The sequence below is a fragment of the Mus caroli genome, unplaced genomic scaffold, assembly GCF_978045245.1.
Source record: "Mus caroli unplaced genomic scaffold, Mus_caroli_1 scaffold_8, whole genome shotgun sequence".
Taxonomy (NCBI): Eukaryota; Metazoa; Chordata; class Mammalia; order Rodentia; family Muridae; genus Mus; species Mus caroli.
The window spans coordinates 121,364,731-121,384,105 of record NW_028227263.1 but is presented as its reverse complement, the minus strand read 5'-3'; the positions used below and the strand labels follow the sequence as shown (position 1 = coordinate 121,384,105).

The 19,375-nt window shown below is 46.2% G+C and overlaps 1 protein-coding gene across 2 annotated transcripts; it reads left to right on the top strand.

The window, feature by feature from the left end:
* Positions 1 to 1,021: 1,021 nt before the first annotated feature.
* Znf112 (zinc finger protein 112) lies at positions 1,022 to 15,765 on the top strand. 2 transcript variants are annotated; one of them, XM_029479258.2, is made up of 5 exons: positions 1,022 to 1,746; positions 7,553 to 7,601; positions 10,300 to 10,426; positions 11,826 to 11,921; positions 12,741 to 15,765. In XM_029479258.2, the coding sequence occupies exons 2-5, from the start codon at positions 7,587 to 7,589 to the stop codon at positions 15,131 to 15,133; spliced, it is 2,631 nt and encodes an 876-aa protein (XP_029335118.2). In that variant the 5' UTR covers positions 1,022 to 1,746; positions 7,553 to 7,586; the 3' UTR covers positions 15,134 to 15,765. The 2 variants fall into 2 exon arrangements, with proteins under 2 accessions (XP_029335118.2, XP_085698168.1); XM_085842042.1 differs by lacking the exons at positions 1,022 to 1,746; positions 7,553 to 7,601 and having other exon boundaries at positions 10,282 to 10,426.
* The last annotated feature ends 3,610 nt before the right edge of the window (positions 15,766 to 19,375 follow it).

Here is a 19,375-nt window from a genome sequence, read left to right as displayed (position 1 = left end):
CGCACACCTTTAATCCCAGCACTTGGGAAGCAGAAGCAGGCAGATTTCTGAGTTCGAGGCCAGCCTGGTCTACAGAGTGAGTTCCAGGGCAGCCAAGGCTATACAGAGAAACCCTGTCTCAAAAAAAAAAAAAAAAAAAAGTGTGTGTGCCCCAACATCTGCTTAAGTGTATGAATTTCAGTGGTCACTTGAAATCTTGAAGAAACCATGCTGGTATAAATTAATATGAAGTGGAAATGGCTATAAGTTAGACCTCTGAAGACGTCAAGGTTTGGTTGAGCAAAGGAAATTGTTTAGTAAATGCTGAAAATGGTTGTTTGGCAGTGGAATTGATGAAAGTTTAAAGACTTTGGAGGATTTAAGTGACTGTGGGTATATGCCCATGTGCATCTGGTTTTGGCTACTTAGCCTTGTTGAATGTATAAATAACCCATATGTTACTGGGTAGTAGTTGATGGGTCCCAAGAGTTAGACTATAAAATAGATTACTGATTAAGCAAATGGTTGAGTAATTTCTATCATTTGCTAAATAGCTTTATTTTGAACTGGTGAGATGGCTCAACAGCTAAGGATGTTTGCTTTCAGTCCTGACCATCTGATTTTGATCCCCATGACCCACATGGTGGGAGAGAAAGAACTGACTTTTGCAAGCTGCCCTCTGTCTTCCATATACATGCAAATTCATACATATAAATCCTTTTTGAAAATCCAAACCTAGGTTGTTGATGGGATCACTCTGCTGTTAAAAGCACACACCACTTTTGCAGAGGACCCGGCACCCACGTCAGTTGGCTAACGGGTTTGTAAAGTCAAGTTTTGGGGTAAGGAGGTGGAAAACAGACGTCCTCTTCTAGTTTTCTTGGGCACTACACGCACATGGTGCATATACATGCGCCCAAGCACGCACGTGCACACACGCACACATACATGGTGCATATACATGCGCCCAAGCACGCACGTGTACACACGCACACATACGTTAAATATTTAAAATTATTAATTCAGTTCCTTTGTACTTGATTTACCCTTTTCTGCATTCCTGCTTCCATGCTTTTTATAGAATTGCTTCTTGAACTGGGTGGGGATTAGTTATGTTGAGTTTGTCCTAGTGTCACTTTTGAAAAGCTTTTCTTTTCCAAGATTTTTACAAAGACAGTGGAAGTTGGAGAGCTGAAGGTGAATTGTGATGATCAGCAGAATTAAGTAAGGGGAATCCCTAAACTCAGGACTATGCAAATGATCTGGAAGGGAGGTCCGCTGGGGTTAAGGATGGCCCTGCAGATCCCGTGAACTGTAGACCCAAGCAGTCCCTGGCATGCTCTAGGAAAGCGCTGTTTATACCAATCTTCCACAGAAAGCAGGGAAAGCATCGTGATTGGAAGATTTTTGGCTTAGGGTATGACAAGGACTTTCAAAGTTTGAAGTCCAGTATCCTTACTCCATGGCACTTCCGCTCTGGGAAGGCAAGGACTCTGAAAATTCTGGGAAATGTAGTTCATGACGCTCTCATCCCCGGGATGATAAGATAACTTCCGCTGCAGGGGGCTGAGAGGCCATCCCATTCCGGTTGGGAAATGTGGGAAATGTAGTTTGGGAATCCTCAGTGTGCAAGAATAACTTCCTCTGCAGGAGACTGTTCTCCCCGCAACCTTCGGGAATTCTGGGAAGTGTAGTCCTGGCTGCCTATGCGGGAAGAGTCACTTCCGCCCCAGGTGTGTGAGGCCTTGTTCTGTTCCTTTCAGAAAGGTGAGCCCTCCCCTTTACTGACCCCTCCCGAGTCTGAGCGATCCTTTTCAGGGTGCCCTGGGTGATAGCCACCAGGCGTGTATCCTGGGTAAGGAAATCTGCCTCAGAAAGGTAGACCGTGACCTTACTTTGGAAGAGCATGCCCGAGTGGGCTGCGATTGCACACACTGACTCAGGCCTGGCCCGGGGCTGTCAGTCACCTGGATGGAGGGTCTCCTGGGCGATGGGCATCCCCAGCCACCTCCCTAGCTGTAGTCACGATGCCATCTCCCAGCAGTGGAGTTCAGACTCTCCATCTCTGCCTCCATGCTTTCCTCAACGCCTTGGTACCTATCCAAGAGTGATCTAGAGTTTCCTGCAAGGCTCAAAACTGCTGACGCGCGGTAGGAAATGCTTTCCAAATTTCAGAGAAGCTGGACGCTTAAGTGACCCACGGAAGATCTCCTGCTGTAGGGTCTCTGGACCCAGCCTGTCCCCATTATCAAAGTCCTTAATGACTTGCTTTGTTTTTGTTGAGACAATCGTTCCCAGCTTTGTGTGCAGTGTCCACTGTGCCTTACGGGGGCGGGGAGAGGTGTTAGCTGAAGTCCGGTTTCTCCGAGCAAGTTGGCTTCTTAATCCTTTATATAAAAAGTGCTGCAGGGGAGAGAGGCATCAGAGAACGTGGTAGTGGTGCGGTCGTCTGAATGAGAAATGACCCCATAGGATCCAGCCTTTGGATGCCAGGTCCACAGTTTAGAGGGCGGGGTGCTGTTTCTGGAGGTTTGGTGGCCTTGCTGGAGAAATACGTCATGGGGCGGGGTCAGCCTCCAAGGCGTTTACTCGCTATGCTTTAGTTTCAGAAGGGAGCTCTCAGCTTCTTGCTCCTGTTGACAAGTCTGCCACCTGCCATGCTGTCCCTACTATTATGGAACTGAAAGCCAAAATAAACGCTTTCTTCCACACCTTATTCATGGTGTTTGATCACAGCAACAAAAAGTAACTAATACACAAGGGTAGACCTTAGCATCCTTCCGTCAATCCGTCTGTTCCGAGGAGTGAGGTTCTCTTTACTCATTGGCAGATCCAGTTATGAAATTACCCTAATATTTTTAAATTAATTCTGGACGGGATAGAGAAATGCTTGGACATAAATAATAAGTATGAAATATAAACATTTAAAACTAAATGCTGTACCGGTTCTATCCAAATTAATAAATATAACTCTTATAAGAGCTTTATTGGATGTGGAGTCATCGTTATTTTTATCACTTCTATTTAAGGAAAAAATAAAATTTGTTTTTTAAAACATAGGTTAAAAATTTACTGATTGTACCAAAAAATATAAAATTATTATCATTATATCCTGTGTTCCTAGGTAATTATATTTCTTTATAGTCTACTTATTTTCTTAGTAGTATACACTACAGTCACTTCTACAATCATATTTGCAGATAACACTACAGAATTATTTTTACAATCTTATTTGCACTAGACATACTGAAATGGCTCAGCCTGCAAAGGCACTTGCCACCAAGCCTGACGTCCTGAATTTGATCCTTAGGACTCATATGGTGGAAGAAGAGAATTGCTGTAGATGCACACACCCACAAATAAATAGATTTAAAAAATAAAAAGTGGAATTGGGAATGGAGAGGTGATTAACAATCAGCACTGTTTTTGCTCTTGCAGAGGCCCCAGGTTCAAGTCCCAGAACCCACAGGTGACTCGTAGCTACCTGTAACTACAGTTCCCGGGGAGATAGACAAGCAGGCAGATACTTAAAAGTAAATAAAAATTAAGATATAAAGTGCACTGTTGAAGTCCTCAACCTGTATATTAAAACAAACAAACAAACAACAACAACAACAAAACCCCAAACATGTGCCTGGCCCTAGGTTCAATCCCCAGTCCTGTGTGAAAGAAAAAGCATAAAATGCATATTTTTCTTAGGTAGAGATTTTATTATCTATAGCAGAGCACATACAACCCCCCCCGCCCCCCACCAAGGCTTCTGGATTTCACAAGCAGTATTAAAATGGTGATAGTAAACATGCCGTGGGGCCCTAGAAATGGCTCCAGGTAAAGGAGCCTGCTGCCAAGCCTGATGACCCGAGTTCAATCCCCAAGACCCACATGGTGAAAGGAGAGAACCAACTCCCATACACATGCCGCAGTGTGTATGTGGCCAGGTAGTAAGAAAATAAAATTTAACTTTAGCTGAGTGGTAGTAGCACACGCCCTTAATCCCAGCACTCGGGAGGCAGAGGCAGGCGGATCTCTGAGTTCAAGGCCAGCCTGGTCTACAAAGTGAGTTCCAGGACAGCCAAGGCTACACAGAGAAACCCTGTCTTGAAAAAAACAGAACAAAAAACTTCTTTCAGTTTTAACAAACTAAAATACTGTGAAAAATTAGACATGTTTGTTACAATGCAAGATCAACGGCCAAGCAGAAACAGAAATTCTGGAGCTAGAGTAAGAAGTTACGAGATAAAATGAGGGCTGGAAAGATGGCTCACAGGGTTAAGAGCACTGATTGCTCTTCCAAAGGTCCTGAGTTCAATTCCTGGCAACCACATGGTGGCTCACAACCATCCATAATGAAATCTGACACCCTCTTCTGGAGTGTTTGAAGACAGCTACAGTGTACTTACATATAGTAAATAAATAAATCTTTAAAAGAGAGAGAGATAAAATGAAGGAAATAGTAAAAATAAATAAGTAAATAAATAAATAGATTCCCCTAGTGAAGCAGTCAAGAAATGAGAGAAATAAAGTCAGGGAGGACAAATGGAACAGGAATACAGTGGTGGTCTGGACCCCATCCACATCAGCAGTTACTGGATACAACGGGGAAAAAAATGTATTTCAACTTAGAGTTCCAGGTTATAGTCCATCATTGTGGGGAAGTCAGGAACTTGAAGCAGCTGATCCATCACACACAGAATCAAGAGCAGAGAGAAATGTATGCCTGCATGAGTGTGTGCGTGCTTGCTTGTGTTCAGCTTAGTTTCTCTACATTTGTCCAGTTCAGAACCCCTTGCCTAGGGAGCCGTGCCTCTTACAGTGGCCTGGGTCTTCCCATATCAAGTAGTTAAGACAATTCCACATAGATAATGCCCACGTGCTAAGACAGATGATTCATTATTGAGATTATGTTTCCAGGTGATTCTAGTTGATAATTAAAGCTATCTATCACACTAATAAATCAAATACATAGGTTAAAAAGATTACAGATTGGCACTAGTCATGGTGGCATACACCTTTTATTTCCAGTACTTGGAATAGGCAGGCAGATCTCTGAATTACAAACCAGCTTGGTCTACATGGTGAGTTCTAGGCCAGCCATAGTGAGACTTTGTCGCAAAACTAAACAAAATAAAAACCAACCAACCAATATATCAGTATATATTGTATATTGTATTATATATGTGTATGTGTGTGTGTCTGTATTGCACACTCTGAAACCCGTTCACTCTTAACATGAGGCATCTGCACACATGTGCTCCACTATGTCTTCCTGACAGTTCTCCATGACAGAGCTCAAATACAGCGTCTCTGCTCTGCTCGTAAGTCATTTGTATCCCCGTATTTCATTATAGACAAAGAGAAGAACCAACACAAAGGCAGAACACAGAGTGGTTTTGTTAATATAAGGCACAGGAGACTTCAAGACTGTTGTCACCTGTGGCTGCCATTGCACAGTTTGCCCTGTTAGACATGACCATAATCACAGAACATCACATGAAGGACAACGGACAGACCAGAGGGATCTCAGCACTGTTCTCAGTGAACAGCGCAAGAGTGCACTGAAAACAGTGTGGATACCATGGCTGTAACCATGCTGTTAACCGCTAGATCCCATCCACACTTCTAGAACATTCCATCAAGAAACTGCCAACTTTACATCTTCAGGTTCATTGTTTGTGCTGGGCCAAATTTGCTGGTGTCTCTGATGCTGATCTCAGACCTGTCTCCCATCCAAGCTGCACATTTTAGGGCACAGGAACTGTATAGAGTTCCCATCATGCCTCTTGCCTGGTGCAGGGATGGGCAGAGAAAAATTAGCATCACCTGTTTGTCATGGGTGTGCCCTTCAACAGGGACCTTTGACTCAAATATATTCAACTTCTTTGAAAATGGGTGTGACTGAAGCCCCCCTCTTGTCCCTGTCCCTGGGCAGTCTTGGTGGGATGCTAGAGAATGTAGCCTTGTTAGAAAGTAGAAAAGGTGATGTGTATGGATTTGTAATGACTAACCTAAATAAATACACTGTTCAGAGACAAAGGCTGGTATGTGCACTGTTAACTTGAGTGATGACAAGCGTGGTTTTATCAGTTGCTAACACATTTGATGTTTATTATACACTATCTCTAACACATTGTGCACATGCCCTGGTTTCTCCTTCCAAATCAGACTCGGTATTTTTGTGTGCATATTTGTGTATTGCATGCATATGTATTTTGGGGACAAAAACCCATGTAAGTGCAGAGATAGGAGCAGGAGGAGAACATCAGATGTCCTGCTCTATCCTGCTTAATTCTCTTGAGACAGTCTCTCACTGAACTTGGAGCAAGGCTAGTGTCCAGCAAGCCCCAGCAGTCCTCCTGCCTGCACCTCCCAGAGGCATACAGTCAGGGAATTCTTTTCACAGGGATGCTAAGGATTAAGTTTGGGTACTTATGCTTGGGCAGCAAGACCTCCTAACCACTGAGCTGCCCCCCCCCTTACTCCCCAGCCACTTAGGTATGTGCCATGCTCCTCACACACAAGAAATGTGTCCTATGGTCAGAGTTCTCCATGCTAATGTGGTACCTAGAGGCCTGGAGGGCTTAGCCAATAAGCGTCATTTCCCAGACATTCCTCCCTGCAAAAGGTATTTAATCTCAGTCCCACCCTGAGAAGTGGGTATGGTACATTATGCATCCATTTTCTGCCATGAACAGCTAATAAACTGTTTAGAACCATGGGGAGCCATGGAGAAGGCATTCTACTACGGAGCCACAACAGCTTAATTCTCCAGTAGCAGGCCTCTCTGCGCTCCCAGCCACAGCTGCCACCAAGCCTGCCTCTGCCAAGCTAAGGACAATCACCACTGGGACTAGCCAGAACTCCCCTTTCCCTCTGCCCTGGGCTAGCTGCTAGAGTCTGAGAACCCACGGCCCTGGTCTCATAGTAAGCCTGGGGATCCCCGAACCAGCTCCTGCTTTCCCACATCTCAGACTCTGCTTTCCTACCCCTGAAGCAGCGCTTCCAAGCAGCCCAACACCCGCCCTGGTGGTGGCATGGGATGAGCACAAACTCCCTGTGCAGCTCTAGGCCGTGTCCAGCAGTGTGTGTGTACATAAGCACAATCAGAGGACAACCTGCAGGAGACAGTCCTCTCCTTCCATGTGGGTCCTGGAGGTTAAGCTCAGGTCGTCAAACTTGGCAGCAAACAACCCTACCTGCTGAGCCATCACAGCCCAGCACCAGGTTCTGAACACAGGCATTTTGTCCATTGCTGCTACTTGGAAGCAATATATTTCTCCACCCTCCTTCACCACATTTCCTAGGACAAGAGTGAACACGCTGGGAGATGGCCAGCATGTACTAAGGGCAGCTGGGAAGGCTGGTCCTGCTTACAGCCTATGGCGGGACACCCTGGGACTCCTAGGATGTGGTGCGCATGCCTGGGCTTCCGGGGTGTGTAGAATGTGTGCGCATGCCCCACTGTGCAGCACGTGCATGTGGCTGCATGCAGAGGGGAGAGGCATCTTGATCTCACCTGGACAAAGGTGTGTTTTCCCTCTCTCATGGCGTCTGTCACTCTGCCCTGCCTTCCCAGGTCTCCATCATTTCCTAGAAAAAGGGAGGAGAAAATGACCAAATTGCAGGTGAGTTGATTTTCATTTCTGCTGTTATGTTCCCTCATGCCTCAGAGTGGTCACACTGTTCCCCCGTGAGAAATGGCAGCAGGTACTGGGCTGTGTATGTATTAGGTGCAAAGAAAATTCTTCTTTTGTTTATTGTAAAACATATTTGTTTATTCGTGAACACTCATGCCATGGTGTGCTTGTTGAAGTTAGAGGACAACTTCCGGGAGCCTAGTCCCTGGCTTCTGCCATGTTGGTTCTGGGATTGAATGCAGGTAGCCAGGCTTAGGGCAGGTGCCTTTACCTGCCCAGCCACCTTCTCTGCTCTTTTCTGTTCAGTTTGAGTCGCTCCCTCTATGGGGATTAAGTTAATCTTCCTTCCTTCCTTCCTTCCTTCCTTCCTTCCTTCCTTCCTTCCTTCTTTTGCTTTTTTCTTTTTGAACTAGGGTCTTTCCATGCAGCCTGGGCTAGCCCCATCATCTGCCTCATATGCCTGAGTGCTGTGAAGACAGACACATCATTTTAATTTTGTAAATAAACAATGTAAAAGAGAAAAGTTTAAAAAACACACACATCACTATGTTACTTACAGCATCACCCCCCACTGAGCCCCTAGGTTCTTTGATTATAGTCTCTGGCACTCTGGAGTGTTCATAAGTGCATGTATGTACATGTGTGCATGTATGCACATGTGTGTGCACATGTTCACCATTTATGCCTAATTGAATGTAAAAGTTCTTAGTACTTCAGGGCATGGTCACTCTCCATCCATTACCTCATTCACAAGTCTGAACAATGAAGTGAGGCCTGGATCCTTCACACTTCTCCATGAGATGAGTGACTCCTGTTCACACAGGAGGAGGAGTGTTCACTCTGTTCCATGTTCACATGGAGGAGGAGTGTTCAGGCAGCTCTGAGGGCCTTGCTTTCTGGGTCAAGAGAGACAGGCTTGTTTGCGTGGAAAGGCTCAGTGAAAGACAGAGCACAAAGCAGAGGAAAACAGAGGAGAGTAGAGCAGGGAAGAGGAGAAGAGAACAGCAGAGGAGAGAACAGAGCAGAGGAGAGCAGGGCAGAGGAAAGGAGAACAGAGCAGAGGAGAGGAGAGCAGAGCAGAGGAGAGCAGAGCAGAGCAGAGGAGAGGAGAGCAGGGCAGAGCAGGGCAGAGCAGGGCAGAGCAGGGCAGAGCAGGGCAGGGGCAGAGCTCTCCCTCCATAGCCAAGAGCAAGATGCTCAGAAACTCCTTCAGAGCTGGTGCAGGCTTGAATAGACCTGCAGTATAAACATTTAGATTTCCTTAGAGCAAACCAGTATGCAAATGTTTACAATGTAAAAGGAAGTGAGAACAGTCATGTCTGACCAGTGGGTGGGTACTACAGAAGAAGAAATTGTCATGGTGAGCAAGAGCCAGTGAGATGGCTCGGAGGGTAAAGGAGCTTGCCGCCAAGGCTGATGGCTGAGCTTAATCTATGGGACACACACCATAGGCGAGATACTGACTCCCCAAGTTGTTCTCTGTCCTCCACAAGTGCTCCATGGGATGCAGGAGCTCCCTGCCACACACAAATCAGTTGAATAATGACACTGAGAAAGGAGAAATAGTAAACATAGAGAGAGAATATGTACTACTTATGTGATTTAATCCGAGAGCTCCAGGTTCAGTGAGAATATACTGTCTTATGGGAGGAGAAGGAGGGGAGATGGTTCGTTCAGCAGATAAAAACATTTGCCACACGGCCTTGAGTTCAACCCTTGGGATCTGTGTACAAAGCCAGATGTGGTGGTGTCCATCTGTAACCCCAGCATTCCTGTGGTGAGATGGTAGGAGGGTACAGGAGAACCAGCAGGAATCCAGCAAGCAACCTGGCCCAGAGTACACGGTACAAGAAAGACTGCATGCTGCTCCGTTCTTCTGTAAGGCTTATGGCCGGAGCCAGCTCCCAAAAGACCTCCACGTACAGGCCGTGCCATGCACTTCCAGGAGACATACCTATGTATGCACACAAAATGATAATCATAATTCTTTTGTAAGATGCAGAGAATAGAGAAAGACAGTGGTGTCAGCTTCTGGCCTCCAGACGCTCGTGCACAGGTGTGGACATGTGCACATGCACCCTCACAGACGTGTGTACATCCACATGCACGCGTGACTTAGGGTTTTACTGCTGTGAACAGACACCATGACCAAGTCAACTCCTATAAGGACAACATTTAATTGGGGCTGGTTTACAGGTTCAGAGGTTCAGTCCATTGTCATCAAGGCATGGCAGCATCCAGGCAAGCATGGTGCAGGAGGAGCTGAGCATTTTACATCTTCATCTGAAGGCTGATAGGAGAATACTGGCTTCCAGATAGCTAGGATGAGGGTTTTAAAGCCCATGCCCACAGTGACACACCTACTCTAACAGGGCCACACCTTCTAATAGTGCCAGTCCCTGGGCCAAGCATATACAAACCATCAATATGCCACACACACATGAATGTGCATCCACACACATGCAGTGCACACACACACACACACACACACACACACACATGCTCACATGCACATGGATTTCCTTTGCTGTTTGGCCCTTATGGTGGGTGGATCTAGCTAAGTAGAGGACAGGCAAAAGCAAGAAATTCAACCTGAGAGGCTCAGAGTTCCCCCCGGCTTCTCGCTTCATGTCTCCCCAGCACCACATCTTCTGTAGTCACAGCCTACATGTGCTTGCTGTCACAGGAGATGGTGACCTTCAGGGATGTGGCCGTAGTCTTCAGCGAGGAGGAGCTGGGGCTGCTGGACGCTGCCCAGTGGAAGCTGTACCAAGAGGTGATGCTGGAGAACTTCAGGATGCTGCTCTCAGTGGGTGAGGACTAGGAGCTTGGGAGCACCTTAAGTTATTCTCTGTGCTTGGCTGTCTGGCTGGAAGCACAGAAGGTTCTCATGGCTCCTTCCAGGCAAACTTTGGTTTGTTGTTGTTGTTGTTGTTGCTGTTGTTTTGCCGGCTTGACACAAGCTAGTGTAGTGTGGGAGGAGAAACCTCACTTGAAAAAATGCACGCATCAGAATGGCTGGCCTGTAGGCAAGCCTGGGTGGCATTTCCTTCATTAGTTACTGCTACAAAAGGACCCAGCCCACTGTGGGCAGTGCCACCCCTGAGCCACCCCTGTGAGTGGCATAAGGAGGCAAGCTGAGCAAGTTATAAGGAACAAGCCATTGAGCAGCATCCCTCCATGGCTCTGCATCAGTCCCTGCCTCCAAGTTCCTGCCATGAGTTCCTGCCCTGGCTTCCCTTCATGATTGTCTATACCCTGGAAGATGAAATAAACCCTTTCCTCCCCAATCATCATGTTTATTATGGCAACAGGGAGCAAACTAGGGCAGTGGGCACACTGGGCCCTTCAGCATTGGTTTATGGAAACCCATTCAGCATGCTGCCCAGCTTGCTTTGTTTTATAGGACGTATAGCAGTGACTATTTGCCTAGAGAAAGCCTCTAGGAGTTGTTTTAAAAATATATTTAGTGTGTGTTGTAGTTAGGGTTTTACTGCTGTGAACAGACACCATGACCAAGGCAACTCTTATAAGGGAAAACATTTAATTGGGGCTGCCTTACAGGTTCAGAGGTTCTGTCTGGTATCATCCAGGCAGGCATGGTGCAGGAGGAGCTGAGAGTTCTATATCTTGATCCGAAGACATCAAGAAGGTTGGCATCCTCAGGCAGCTAGGAAGAAGATCTCCAAGCCCACCCCCACAGTGACACACTTCCTCCAACAAGGCCACACCTCCTAACAGTGCCATTCCCTGGGCCAAGCATATTCAAACCACCACAAAGGCCAGAGAGGGCATCAGATTTTCTAGAACTGGAGTTACAGATAGTTGTGAACCACCATGTAGTTCTGGGAGTCAAACCCTGAATCCTCTGGAAGAGCAGCCAGTGCTTTTTATTGCTGAACCATCTCTCCAGCTCTGGAGGCTTCCTTCCTTCCTTCCTTCCTTCCTTCCTTCCTTCCTTCCTTCCTTCCTTCCTTCCTTTATTTTTTTCTTTTTATTTATTTTTGTTTCTTTGAGTCAGGGTCTCATATTGCCCAGGCTAGACTGTCTCAGACTTACTGTATAGCCGAGGATGACCTTGAACCTCTGCTGGTACGACAGACATACACCTCCATACCTAGGTGGTTTTTTTTTTTTATTTATTTATTTAATTTTGACAAGGAAGACATCATCAAACTCTTGCTTTTTTTTTTTTTTTTTTTTTTTACATAGCACATCAGCCCTTCACACCGGGTCTGATAGCCCAGCTGGAGAGTAGAGAGCAGCTTTGGATGGTGGAGGCTGAAGCCCATGCAGGTGGACTTTCAGGTGAGAATGGTGCATTGGGGAGAGTAGGTGGGGTGCTTTCCAGAACATACCAGCTCCCCTGCTCCCCATTTCATAAATGGTATAATTAATTTTAAAGTGTTTAGATTAAGCAGGCTGATCAGATGGCTCTGGAGTAAAGGTGCTTAGCACCAAGCCTGAGGACCTGTGTTACTTTCCTAGAGCCCATGTGGTAGAAGGAAGGAGTGAACTGACTCCCCCAAGTTGTCCTCTGACCTCCACTGACATGCCATGGCTTGAGTACACACACAGGCACATACAAACATGCATGCACAGGCACACACACACATGCACTACACACATGCACACACATTCACACACACACATGAACACACATACACACACACACACAAACACACATACACACACACATGCACACACATCATGCACACACTCATGCACACACATATATACAGACACACATGCACACATACTCACATACGAACACATATGCACACACACATGCACACAGAGAGAAGACAAAAAACTTTGGGAATGTCCTTTTCTTTTGTCCACTGGGTCACCTGACAACCCATGGTAAAGCCATAGTGGCATGCATAAAGTTCGCTAGATCTTTTGAATGGGGCCATATTTAATATCCAGATTCTATTAGAAAACCCAGAACTTAAGGTACCCAGAGAACCTCAGTTTTGTAGCTCCTATGTGTGTATCAGAGACTTTGAAAGAACTCATAGAAACAGCATGACATGCCAGTGTCCCACTATGAGCAGTGTGAGATGCGGCAGGCTCGCAGTGAGGTGCTCACTTGTGCATTTGTCTGGATTCTCTTTCTCCTCATAGGACATGCTGTGGAGAACGCTGAAGACGTGGAAGTAAACTCCCTTTGTCCCAAGGAACTCTCCTTCTGTCAGACCTGGCTGTGGGATGCAGGCACATTATCCAGTGGTCAAGAGTTCATAAAAAGATGCCAAGGGAGTAATGGTGAATCTCAGAGCCAAGAAGCTTCCCCTCGCCTGGTGTGGGCAGGAATGCCCATGCAGATTTCTGAAGACGGGAATTACGGGTTGCCTCCTGCACTCGAAGGCTCTGCTTCAATGAAAAATCAAGAGTTTCCTTCTCTGAGATCCCAGCAGTCTTGGGGGAAACCATATCTTGGCAGGCCATGTGTGACATGCCAGTGGAAAGGTCAGCAAACATCCATAAGAAATCACTTCTGTAGGTATGGCAGTGTCCGCTGTTCCTCCTATCACAGTGACAATGAGGAGCTATACAGCAAAGGAAAAAGCTATAGTTTCCATGACCACAGAGGAAAGACGGTGAAGGTATCGTTACTTAACCAGGACTTTATTGAATTAGGGCCAGAGCCCTGCCCACGTACCAAGTACAGAGAAGCCTGGGGCCATGACGACAATGACCACAGCTCTCACACACATCAGCAGTGCCACTCAAGAGGGAAGCCGTGTACACGGAGTCTGTGTGGAGAGGGCTGTGGTGATAGGTCAGCCCTCCATGGTCATCCAGGTCTTGAGGCAGGAGATGAAGGTGCTGATGGGAGCCCACCTCTGCAGTCTTCTCCAAGAGTGTGTATGGAGCAAGTGCCACGCGAGTGCAGTGGGAATGTCCACTATGGTTCCCCTCTTAACACTTGTGGGTGTGCCCACCAAGGCAACACCTCCCAGAAATGCAGCATCCCCAAGCAAGCTATTGGTAGTCCTGTCCACCGCAATAATACCTTTAGGGCTCATCCTAGGGAAGAGCCCAATAATTATGAGGAGAATGGGAATGTTTTTAATCAGAGTTCATGTCTTCAAGTTAGTCAGAAAATCGGTGCTGAAGAGAAGCTATGTCAAGGTGTGGAGTGTAGAAAAAATTTCACACACTGCTCAAGTGTGAACATTCCACACAGAGTCCATGTGGAGGAGACTCTGTGTAACCCTGATTGTGATAACCACTTCAGTTTGCCCCCACATTTTCAGGACTTTCCAGGAGTGCATGCCAGGGAACAACCATACAATCGTTTGTGCCGTACCAGCTTCAGTCAAACTTTGTGCCTTCAAGGCCATCAGAAACTCTACATTCGAGAAAAGCCTTCTCATAGAGAGGGTGGAAGTGACTGTAACTGGAGTTCCACCCCCAAGGATCCTCGGAAACAGAAACTGCACAAATGCAATGCCTGTGGGAAGGGCTTCAGTCACAGATCAGTTCTTGACATTCACCACAGAATCCACACAGGAGAGAAGCCATACAAGTGTGAGGAGTGTGGGAAGGGCTTCAGCCGGAGTGCATACCTTCAAGGCCACCAGAGAGTTCACACAGGAGAGAAACCATACAAGTGTGAGGAGTGTGGGAAGGGCTTCAGCCGGAGTTCACACCTGCAAGGCCACCAGAGAGTTCACACAGGAGAGAAACCATACAAGTGTGAGGAGTGTGGGAAGGGCTTCAGCTGGAGCTTTAACCTTCAAATCCATCAGCGGGTTCACACTGGAGAGAAACCCTATAAATGTGGAGAGTGTGGCAAAGGCTTCAGTAAGGCCTCAACTCTCCTGGCCCATGAGAGAGTCCACACAGGAGAGAAACCTTACCAGTGTCATGAGTGCGGCAAGAACTTTAGTCAGAAATCCTACCTTCAAAGCCATCAGAGTGTCCACTCTGGAGAGAGACCATATATATGTGAGGTGTGTGGGAAGGGCTTCAGTCAGAGAGCCTATCTACAAGGTCACCTGAGAGTCCACACTCGAGTAAAACCCTACAAATGTGAGGTGTGTGGGAAGGGCTTCAGTCAGGGTTCACGCCTTGAAGCACACCGGAGGGTCCACACAGGGGGGAAACCATTCAAATGTGAGACCTGCACAAAGGGATTCAGTGAGAGTTCCCGCCTCCAGGCACATCAGAGGATCCATGCGGAAGGAAGACCCTACAAATGTGACCAGTGCGGTAAGGGCTTCAGTGGCTATTCCAGTCTCCAAGCCCATCACCGAGTCCACACTGGGGAGAAGCCATACAAATGTGAGGTGTGTGGGAAGGGCTTCAGTCAGAGATCGAATCTCCAAGCTCATCAGCGCGTGCACACAGGAGAGAAACCTTACACATGTGATGCGTGTGGTAAGGGTTTCCGTTGGAGCTCAGGCCTTCTGATCCATCAAAGGGCCCATAGCCGTGATACATTCTACAGGAGTGAAGAGTGTGAGAGCAGTTATCCACCTGGGAACCTATGCAGAAATGAAGACCTGTAAGATGCCTTTCTGGTGGTTTTTTTTTTTTCTTCTTAATGGAGACATACTGTTTGTACCCACCATGAACACTGACAGTGGTTGGGAACAGACACAGCAGAGAGCTCTAATGAAAGGGCTCTACTGAGATTTTGAAACCTCAACAAGCTATGGCGGAGAACCAAGAACTTCCCATCGCCGCACAGTTCAGCGGGGATTAACAAAAGAATGATATCTATGACTGCTAGAACATAAGCTTGGTGATAGAGGAACATGCCCGCTGCCAAGGCTGCGGGAGCATGACTGGAGAGATGGCTCAGCAGTGACGAACGAACACTGGCTGCTTTTGAAGAGGACCACTACATGGCAGCTGTCTGACACCTTCCTGGTGCCCAGACGTATGTGCAGGCAAAGCACTCACAGAAAAATAAATCCATAAAATGGACCCATGCTGCTCCTTTATAACTTAATGTATCACTCAGCGCTCTTTGCTCTATGAGTAAAAATATGCAAAGAAACAACATCTGAAACTATTAAATTTATTTCAGAATGGATTAGGAGAGATCTTATCAAGATATGAAAGATATCTTATATCAGTGCAAATAAATGAGTTCCATTTGAAACATAGGACCTTCAGGAATATTTTCATCTGCAATAACCACAGTTTGGCTAGTTAGCATCCCCTTGTCTTGTCCTAAGCAGACAGGTGCACAATTCCTTCTTCTATAGGGTGTACTGTTAAGGCTGGCTATGTGTGTGCACATGTGCCTGCACATGAATGCAATGTCTATGGAGGACAGAAGAGCGTTTTGGATCCCCTAGAAGTGAGTTGTGTTAAGAACCGAGCTCTGGTCCTCTGCAAGGTCAGCGGATGCTTTTAGTTGCTGGCATCTCTCCTCTTGCTCATGCATTTCTTGTCAGCCACCACTCTCGGGAGAGTATTGCGCAAGCTTGTGGTGGTTTCATCAGCCAGGGTGCTCTGAGTTCTGAGTAACAGAAAGTTCAGGACTATTTGGACTAGTCACAGTATTTGTACAAATGCAACAATAAGAGAGGGCAAGGCTTGGGCTGGGTCAGGCTCTGGCCTTCCTGTTGTTCTCTTAGTTCTCTCACATGGCTCTCTTCGTGCAAGCTCTTGTCTTCCAGTTGCTTATGAAATGGCAGAATTGTGTGCCCCGCCCCTGCCCTCCCAACCAAAGTACGAATGCTGTCTCAATGGTGTGTGGCTGAGTAGGCCTCTCTGACCTTCAGTCAAAACAGACCAAAGAGGCAAAAAGGGAAACCATTGCTGGACCTTCGGACAACTAGACTGACCCTGGTACAAACAATGGGGAGTTATCCTGAGAAAATGGAAACCTACAGTCAGAGAATCCTTCTGTGGTATATATATATATATATATATATATATATATATATATATATATATATATACAGCAATGGCCCCAAATTAAAGGAACATCAGGGACACTTGAAAAAAAGTCCCTAAGCACTCCCATTCTGACCATAACAGTGATATTCTTAAGATAATGACTACAAGAGAGTAATGAAAACCAGGAGGTGGTGGCGCACGCCTTTAATCCCAGCATTCAGGAGGCAGTGGCAGGTGCATATCTTAAGTTTGAGGCAAGCCTGGTTTACAGCTAGAGTTCCAGGACATCCAGAATTACACAAAGAAACCCTGTCATGCAATTATATTCTATCCCTATCTATCTATCTCGCTCTCTATCTATCTATCTATTTATTTATCTATCTATCTATCTAGACCCAATTCCAGCCTAATTCCTGGCCAGATCCATTACAATACTCTGGCAAAGCAGGTGCACCCATTTCCAGGCAAAAGCACCAATTCTGTCTCGTAGCTGTCTCCGAGCTATGTAGCCTTTGCTTGAGAAGTGAGGACGATCTATTGCTAGGAGACAGCAGGCAAATAACTACAATGACAATTGGGAAAGACTGTGTTCTGGCATGATCGGGGAATTGTGTAGCTCAGGCTTGCTTCAAACTTGCTGTATGAGATTAGCTATGACTAATCACTGTACTCAAGGCTCTAGGAAAAGCCTGGGCAGTGGTGGTATAAGTCTTTAGTCCCAGCACTCAGGAGGCAGAGGCAGGTGGATCTCTATGAATTCCAGGCCAGCCTGGTCTACAGAGTGAGTTCTAGGACAGCCAGGGCTACACAGAGAAACCCTATCTCGGTTTTTTAAAAAAATCTAAGTCTGATATGGTGGTATACATACAATTTAGAGGTTTAGGCAGGAAGATCATGAATTCCAGGCCAGCTTGGGCTTCAAAGTGAGACTCTGTCTCAACAACTACAAAAATTATGCTTAACATAGCTGAAAAAGGTTATCAGAGAACTTCACTAGAGGCCAATAGGAACAACCCAACTAGTCCAGGAATGTAGGTGCATGCATTCGATCCCAGCACTTGGAAGGTGGAACAAGAAGGTTTAGGAGTTCAGAGCTTTTCTCAACCACAGAGCAAGTTTGAGGCTAGCCTGGTCTACCTAGTTTTAATTTAAAAATTTAATTTCAGATGCACAGCTGTCACTGACCATGCCACAACTTCCGTGGTGGGCTAGCTCACTGCAAGCCATGTGTGAATTTTGTATCTTTGTAATTTCATTACACTTTCAGAGGTTACTTTGCTGACTTTGTGTGATGCCCGCAAGCTATATTGTATAAATATATATATAATTTCATACATGTTTCTATGGAGAGCTACATGTCACCTGTCCTTAGAAACCCCCACACAAACAACTCACAGGCTCCTTGCTACTGAGGAAAACTTGAGATCAGGGATGACTGGAGTCATTAAATTTGATGTTTATTGGACACATTTCCAAATGGAAAAGAGAACTTCCAGTTCTGGTTTGTTTTCTGTTACTGTGATAAACACTGAACAAAACTATCTTGGGTTGGACCTGCCAATCACAGTCAATCTCTGAAGGAAGCCTGAGTAGGAACCATGGGGGAACACTGCCAACAGGCTTATTGCTGTCCATGGCTTGCTAGGTGTTTGTTTGTTTGTTTGTTTGTTTGTTTGTTTGTTTGTTTGTTGAGATAGAGCTTTGGCTGTCCTGGAATTCACTGTGTAAACCAGTCTGGGCTCAAATTCACAGATTCCTCCATCCTCTGCCTCCAGAGTGCTGGGATCAAAAGCCAGTCCTGACTGCTCAGCTTGCCTTTTTGTATACCTGGGGATCATTTGCCCAGGGGTGGCACCGTTTACTGTGGCCCCTCTTCCCCCAGCCTGGAACCTGCTTGCTCAAGGGTGGAGCTACCGGCTCATTCGTCTTGCCACGCCCACTGCTGGAACCTGCCTTTGTTGCCTGGAGGCACACACGTGTTCGTCCTGCTACTGGACCCTGAGTTACTTGGCGGGATATTGGGTTCCCTCCCCCTTCCTTTATAACTGAGTGTCTGAAAATAGTAAAATTGAGCCTTGAACAGAATGTATGTTGTCTTGGCTCCATTCATTCTTCTGCCCCATCTAGATTCCTCTCTTTTCAGTTCGAACTGCCATTCTCAGTTGAACCGTTCGTGTTGTAGACTGCGGGCAGGCCGCAACAGTTGGTGCCAGAACAGGGACCTGAAGAATGGCAGAGGGATGCTAAGAGAAACGACTGCTGTGTGGAGCTCCACAAGAAAGGAAAGGATCTTCGTATCGGAGGAGCATCGGAGCAACGGACAGGTACACATGCTAGCGCTAGCCTAAAATTTCAGTTTTGTAAAGTGTTGCTGAGGATGCGGTAGGATACGAATCAAGTTTGAATCAGTGCTGACCCAACACTGTTTCTGCTTGGGGTCAGTAGTTCGTTAATCAGAACTAGTTACGGAGACAGGCGGTGTGCCACAGCTTTTTAGAAAGCTGCTTAGGTGGAAGAAGGAAGGGTTCAAAGTCATGGATCTTTTAGATAAAATAGATAGCTGTTGTCCATGGTTCAAAGAAGAAGAAACGATAGATTGTGGAACCTGGGAGAAAGTTGGTGAGGCCCTGAATATCGCTCAGACAGATAATTTTACCCTAGGTCTCTGGGCGCTTATAAATGATGCTATAAAAGATGCAACTTTTCCAGGGCTAAATCGCCCTCAGGCGGAACTTGTGGTATTTCAGGAGGAGTGCCTATCAGAGAAGGCCTCCTCAGAAAAAGATCTTCTTAACTCAAAAATTGATAAATGTGGTTCCTATCCTAAATAGTAAAATTTAAGATAAGATATAAAGCAATGCCTCTTTATTAAAGCATTAAAGCTTGCTTTAATAGGT